Source organism: Ziziphus jujuba, chromosome 2 (assembly GCF_031755915.1).
Source record: "Ziziphus jujuba cultivar Dongzao chromosome 2, ASM3175591v1".
Classification (NCBI taxonomy): domain Eukaryota; kingdom Viridiplantae; phylum Streptophyta; class Magnoliopsida; order Rosales; family Rhamnaceae; genus Ziziphus; species Ziziphus jujuba.
The window spans coordinates 33,972,292-33,979,737 of NC_083380.1; the positions used below are offsets into that span (position 1 = coordinate 33,972,292).

General features: G+C 32.2%; 1 protein-coding gene across 1 annotated transcript; it reads left to right on the forward strand.

Annotated features, from left to right (window-relative positions):
- The first annotated feature begins 471 nt into the window (after positions 1-471).
- On the forward strand, positions 472-6,642 carry LOC107419704 (probable metal-nicotianamine transporter YSL8). The gene is made up of 6 exons (XM_016028476.4): positions 472-1,054; positions 3,906-4,060; positions 4,184-4,281; positions 4,385-4,519; positions 4,644-4,833; positions 5,114-6,642. The coding sequence occupies exons 1-6, from the start codon at positions 637-639 to the stop codon at positions 6,227-6,229; spliced, it is 2,112 nt and encodes a 703-aa protein (XP_015883962.3). The 5' UTR covers positions 472-636; the 3' UTR covers positions 6,230-6,642.
- Positions 6,643-7,446: the final 804 nt, after the last annotated feature.

Genomic DNA, 7,446 nt, shown 5'->3' on the forward strand with positions numbered 1-7,446 from the left:
AAATATTATATTCCTTTCCGTGCCAAGCAGATCAAAGTAAAATCGTAGCAAAAGATTAGGGAAGAACCGGCAAGATGGGAATAAAAAAAAAAAAAGGAGTTGACAATCTTGGAATTGTGTGAATGCGCATAGAGAGTTGGCAAGGCAGGCTATGTCTTTATGTTTGAGAGGGGTGATGCCGTGATGTTATCCAAGACTGAGAGACAGACCAGAGAGAGAGAGAGAGAGAGAGAGAGAGAGAGAGAGAGAATGCATTCAATAACAAAAGTCCAAATCTGTCATTCTCAATTAGATTGGAGCAAAGGCTCTCCTGTTTCTAACATTCAGCTCTACCTTCACGCTCTTCTTTGAAAGCAACTTCAACCTTCTTCAACTTCGTATATTCCAAAATCTTTCCAGCTGGATATCTGTCAACGCCTTGGCCCTCTCTCTCTCTCTCTCTCTCTCTCCCCGCAAAGGCTACAAATTTTTTTTTTTTTTTTTTTTGGTAAACACAAAGACTAAAACTTTCCAACTTATAAAAACAACAATTCTTATTTAGTTACCAGTACTCCCCAACCCATATTCTAAAAGCCAGCGACTTTCCCAGATATCCCTTTTTCTTTTTTCTGTGAAAAGAGACGGGAAATATTTATAATGGCTCAAGACCAGAGGGAGAATGAGGTGGGAAATGGTTGGGATCATGAACAAGAGGAGAATGATCCAAACCAGAAGAACAAAATGAGAGGAGTAGGAGGAGAAGAGGAGGCTCTTTCTGTGGAGAGGATCTTTGAGAACCAAGAGGTTCCTTCATGGAGGCAGCAACTCACTGTGAGAGCCTTTGTGGTGAGTTTTGTGCTCAGTATACTTTTCAGTTTCATAGTGATGAAGCTCAACCTCACAACTGGGATTATTCCTTCCCTCAATGTCTCTGCTGGTCTGTTGGGTTTCTTCTTTGTGAAAACTTGGACCAAGTTTCTGTCCAAGTCTGGATTGTTGAAGAAACCCTTTACTAGGCAGGAAAACACTGTCATTCAGACCTGTGTTGTTGCTTCTTCAGGGATTGCCTTTAGCGGTATGGCTTTTCTCATCATTCTCCCCCTATTGCTATGCTTTTTTATTTTCCATTTTTTTTTTAATTTTTTGTTGTGTTGTTCTTTTGGGAGTTTATTTATTTGCTTCCATAACCAAATTGTTATGTTTTGAAAAACAAAAGAATCGTTATTATGTTTATGATATCAGTTGTGTTGTACTCACTAGTCACTGATGATATGCTGGTTGTCAAAATGAATTTCAGAAATAGTTTCTCTGTCCGAAAATAATTTTATCTAATTTTTAGTGCTTTTCTGGGCTCTCTTCTTTCTCTGTCTGAAACAATTATCTATTCGGTGCTTTTTGGGTTTTCTTATGTGGTTTTCTTCTTTGTAATCATTTAGAGGAGCAAATAAGTGTATAAGTCGTCTTGTTATTGTACACATAATTTACAATACCCAGGATTTTTTGAAAATTTTAATTTTTAAATAGATTGTAAAAATTTTAAAATAAAAATCGATATAATTTTCATAATATCTATACTAATTTTTAATATTTTTGCATAATTTTTATAAAATTTTTTATTATAATATCCATATCAAATTATTTATAATTTAATTAAAAAATTTATAATTTTTACAAAAATTTTCATACAAATTTTAAAAATATTTATAACTTTTTTTAACTTTTTTATAAATAATATTGATGTTTAATAAAAAAAATTTATCAAATTAATATTAGTTATAATTTCTTTTGACCTTTTAATTATCTTTCTATAATTATATAAATAAAAATAAAAAAATTTTATATTTAATGAACAATACTCAAAATTAAATTAGACAAATCTATTTATCATATTTAAAAAAAAATTAGTATTATAAATTACAAATTTATTTACCTCTTATTATTTTTTTACAATAGTAAATTTAATAATATTATAAAATAGATAAAAATTAGAATGTAGATAGAAATTGAAAGATATATAAGAAATATATTTTTTTCAAATTAATGTTCAAAATTTAAGTATCGCTGATATTTAATACATGCACATTTAATGTTTAAATATTTATGTCGATGGTACATTAATGATTATAAGCAAAATTATCCAGGAGATATATATTTTAATAGTTACTTTTTATATTTTACATTTTAAAATGAAAATAAGAAAGATACAAATAATTCTCAACCATCCATGAGTTCTTTATAGTATTGAAATGATATTTAAAAATATAATATAATTATAATAATTGTTTTATATATTTTAATTAATAAATAATAAATAATTTTAATAAATATGTATTTTATTATTAATAATAATATATTTTTAATTATTAATGTTTATTATAAATTAATTGATTGAGAGAAAATATAATATTTATTCCATATTTTTACAATTTTAATAATCAATTAAATTAATTTTAAAATTTCAATAAAAATTTTTATTTTTGATTAAATATCTTTTTATTTCCAGCATTTTTTATGAATTTTTTTTTATATTCGATGGTTCTTAATATTTTTGTGGATATTTTCATATTTTGAACTTTCAATATATCGAAATTTTAAATCTTAATTATACTTTGATTTATAAGATCAAAATTTTATGTTTTTCTTCAAATGGGTTATCATAATTTTGTTTGCTTATATATTCAAGAGGATTTACTCAGCCCAGTGCTCTGCCTGAAGGGTTACATTGAAGAATGATAATTTTCAAGTGACAGCATTAGAATTGATCAATGCTTATTTTTAGTCAATCTTATTTATTTTATTATTATTATTTTTTTCAATTTCCATTTTTCTAGATTAAAAGGAATCTTGAGGTCAATTATGCAGCTCAGGGAATAATAAATTCCATGTCCACTGTTTTGGATGAAGGACCCACGGTTTTGACTTTCAACTACATATTTAATAGTTACACACACACACACACACACACACACACACACACACACACACACACACACATATATTTATATATACATACACATCAGTAGTCGAACCGAGTTAGGATGATTGGATTTGAGGATTTAATTCCAAACAATCTTTTGGAAAGTTTATCTAACTGTGTCATTTTGTCAAAACTATTTGTAGACATCAAAAAGGGCACTTGAATGATTTTTTATTTTTAGAATTGTTTAATTAATTAGCCAAGTATACAGAAGTTTGATACGCCTTTATCTTTCAAGGAACTCTGTTCTTGTGACTATGCACATGGATATAAGTAACATGAAAAAGTCTATTATCAAGCTGTCCATACCAATCCCTTTTTTTAGTTTTTTTGGATGCAAGAATTCTGGACTTCCACATGATTTGCTTCCATACTCAGCGCTAGAACACCTTGATTTTACTTAAGTAAATTTTAAAAAAACACAAAAGTCCTCCATGTAATTCTCAGAAATTTAATCGGAGAATGAAACTTGAAACTTGGTTTATATATTTTCTTGTCCCAGCTTGATATAGATCGGACTGAGAGATAGACATAAATTAAAGTTCTTTTACTTCATGGAACACATAGACCCTGTTTATCTCAACCATCAAAGCAAGCCTAATTGCTGTGAAAGGCATTGTAACAATTAAATCAAGAATGGATAACCCATCTGGATATTGAGGACATTTTTTTGTTTCTGTATTGTCCTTCTTACTTTTGTCATGAGGAAGTTTGATCTGATAGCTATTTTAAGGCAGATTAAGTAATATGTCTAAGAACTTTTGCATACTATCCTTATTCTTATAGTAGCATATGTCTAAAGCTGCAATTACATCGTTTAAGTAATATGTCGCATATCGCAAATTGGAAAGAATATTAATAGAAGCATGCCTGCGCACTTATATATATATAGCATGATCGATACTGGTAGGCTAAAGCATTTTTTAATGTTTGGTATGCAAAAATTCAGGCGGTTTTGGAAGTTACCTTTTTGGAATGAGTGGACGAATTGCCAATGAATCTTCAGACACCAGTGATTTTAAAGATCCTTCACTATCATGGATAATCGGTTTCCTCTTTGTTGTTAGCTTTCTTGGTCTCTTCTCTGTGGTGCCTCTCCGGAAGGTACACTTACTCTGCAAACTTTGCCATACATTGTTGCTTTAGGTAATACAATGTTGTTTAGTGTGGAACAGGCATAGTATCCAAGAGATATTGAAGTTTGATTTTGGTTCTTGTTGTTGACAGATAATGATCATAGACTTCAAATTGACATATCCAAGTGGTACTGCAACTGCTCATCTTATCAACAGCTTCCACACTCCTGAGGGAGCCAAACTAGCAAAGTAAAGAATACTATCACAATTTTCTTCCTTAAATTTCTATTTGATTGTCTTAATATATTGTAATTCTAATGTGTTTTCTGTTCTATTAATTTAACTCTTCCAGGAAACAAGTTAGAACGTTGGGCAAGTTTTTCTCCTTCAGCTTCTTATGGGGTTTCTTTCAATGGTTCTATACTGCTGAAGAAGATTGTGGATTTAAGAGCTTCCCTTCTCTGGGGCTCAAAGCATATAAGAACAAGTACTATTTATATCTCTCAAACTTTCATTTCTTGTTTTAAAGAACATTTGCTTGGTATGTAGAACATGTTTTCCATTTTCTCCTAAATTACCATTCATAATGTTTTGAACATTAACCTGTGTAGGTTTTACTTTGATTTCTCTGCAACATACGTAGGAGTAGGGATGATTTGTCCTTACATTGTAAACATCTCCGTGCTGCTAGGAGGAATTCTTTCTTGGGGTCTGATGTGGCCACTCATAGACAATAGAAAGGGTGATTGGTTTCCTTCAAAGCTCAGCCCAACCAGCATGCATGGCCTGCAAGGTTACAAGGTGAGATTCCAATAGAACATCTGAGCCCAGTACAGAGCAGAGCCCCTAGATTTACATATTCAGTCCGCACATTGCATATGTATATATAGGGTAAACCATAAGAATCTCCGTTCAAGTTTTCCTTAGTTCAACTTCTCCCTTAAAGTTTTAATTGTTGCAATGTCCACACTCAAGTATGACGTAATTTCAAATTGTCCCTTCTATCAATCTTTTTGTTCGAATTTAACGAAATTGACCATCTAAGCTTCAATCAAAAACTTACCATTATGCTCCTATTTAGGTATTCATTGCCATTGCCATGATCCTTGGGGATGGACTATACAACTTCTTCAAGGTGATAAGTCGGACTGTATCTGGTTTATACAGTCAACTCAAACAAAAAGATATTGGTGTCATTCTCCCAGTTGCAGATCGTTCCTCTCCTGCAAGCACAACCCCTGAGACATCTTTTGATGACCAACGCCGGACCCAACTCTTCCTCAAAGATCAAATCCCAACATGGTTTGCTGTTGCAGGCTATGTTGCAATAGCTGCAATCTCCATCGGCACTCTTCCACACATATTCCCCCAACTCAAATGGTACTACATTGTTGTAATATACCTTTTTGCACCCACCTTGGCTTTCTGCAATGCATATGGATGTGGCCTCACAGATTGGTCCCTGGCCTCCACCTATGGAAAGCTGGCCATCTTCACGATTGGAGCATGGGCGGGTGCCTCCCACGGTGGTGTTCTTGCCGGCCTAGCAGCTTGTGGTGTCATGATGAACATTGTCTCAACAGCATCAGACCTGAGTCAAGATTTCAAGACTGGCTACTTAACACTGGCTTCGCCTCGCTCCATGTTTGTGAGCCAAGTTATTGGGACAGCAATGGGATGTGTGGTCTCTCCTTGTGTCTTTTGGCTCTTCTACAAAGCCTTTCATGACCTTGGTACCCCTGACAGTGAGTATCCTGCCCCTTTTGCTGTTGTGTACCGTAACATGGCCATACTTGGAGTAGAAGGCTTCTCATCTCTGCCAAAGAACTGCCTCTTGCTTTGTTACGTCTTCTTTGGTGCAGCCATTCTGATAAACCTGATTAAAGATTGTGTTGGCAAGCAAAGAGGAAGGTTCATTCCAATTCCAATGGCAATGGCCATACCTTTCTATATAGGTCCGTATTTTGCTATTGATATGTGTATTGGGAGCTTGATCTTGTTTGTGTGGGAAAAGAAAAACAAGGCCAAGGCAGATGCTTTTGTGCCTGCAGTAGCTTCAGGTTTGATCTGTGGTGATGGGATATGGACTTTGCCTGCTTCAATACTTGCTCTTGCAGGGGTTCAGCCCCCAATTTGCATGAAGTTTTTGTCAAGGGCAACAAATGCTAGAGTTGATAATTTCTTAAATCCATCATAGGCTAAAGTCTTAAGTTTGGTATACGATGAATGAAAGTGTCAATCATTTAAAGGGTGCATACATCTATGGATATCTCAAAACCTCTTTACTTCTTTCGTTCCATTTTTCTTCTCCTTTCTGTTTGTGGAGAAGACAAAGTTAGGACATGGGAAAGTTTCCATTTCTTTGCTTTGTGATGTAAAATATTGGTGTTTAGGGTTTGATATATTGAGACAGATACTATAGTTATCAAATTCAGATAACCAAGTGATGCGATAAAATCTTAGCTGTTAAAAAATAAACTAAGTTTGCTTGCAGAAGTGAACATCACTTGGTATCTAGATTTTGATAAACATATTTGGTCAGTCTTTTATTATTGTAATATTAAAGAAAAATATGTAAGAAAAAAAAAATGTGAATGTTTAAACGTCGTCTGTTTTTAGCACACAACCAGCATTTATGTTAGCTTATTTGTATTAGTTTTAAACAACCATACTGGATAATAATATATAACAGTGGATTGTTGTTCATGGATCAAGTTATGATTACATAATAGCCTGGTCCTAAATGCATTATATAATATATTTTTTGCTTTTCAAAAATTTTATGAAATTCAAGTTGTAAAATACTATCGTCCAGCATAGGCGTCATTTTTTTTTTCTTTTTTTTTTTTAATAAATTCAACAATCAACATATAGTGATCAAGAATATAATTTTTTTAAAACTATTTTAGAAAAATCTATATTTTAAACTTTTCCAAAAAAAAAATTTTTTTGCAAATATTTAATATATTTTTTTATCTACAACTAAACGCTTAACTTTTTAATAAAAACTCTTTTATATATTATATACCGAACATATACTTAATCACATATTATTCTTTGTTTAGTTACATTCATTACTATATGTATCATTTTTGTTGTTTTTATATGAATATTAATCATAAAAAATAATGTTTCAATTCTAATTATAATTCTCCAATCATCTGGTATATCAAGATGAGGGTCCACGAATTTGTTCCATGAACTATGCAGCAAGTCAGCAGCTTACCAATTATTACCCACAAAAAAAAAGAAAAAAGAAAAAAGAAATAAAAAATAAAGAATGTCAGCAGGCTTATCACCCTCGCTCAACTATTGGTTGGCTAAGAAATCTGGCCTTCATACAGCTTTGCACAAGCCCAATCGATTATCTGATACAGTGAAAATTGAGTGATTGAAAAAAAAAAAATTCTCCTG

Coding starts and splice junctions, on each gene's coding strand:
- LOC107419704 (XM_016028476.4), top strand. CDS start 637: ATGGCTCAAGACCAGAGGGAGAATGAGGTGGGAAATGGTTGGGATCAT. Junction 4,061..4,183: donor CTGTGGTGCCTCTCCGGAAG/GTACACTTACTC, acceptor TGTTGTTGACAG/ATAATGATCATAGACTTCAA. Junction 4,520..4,643: donor CTCAAAGCATATAAGAACAA/GTACTATTTATA, acceptor TAACCTGTGTAG/GTTTTACTTTGATTTCTCTG.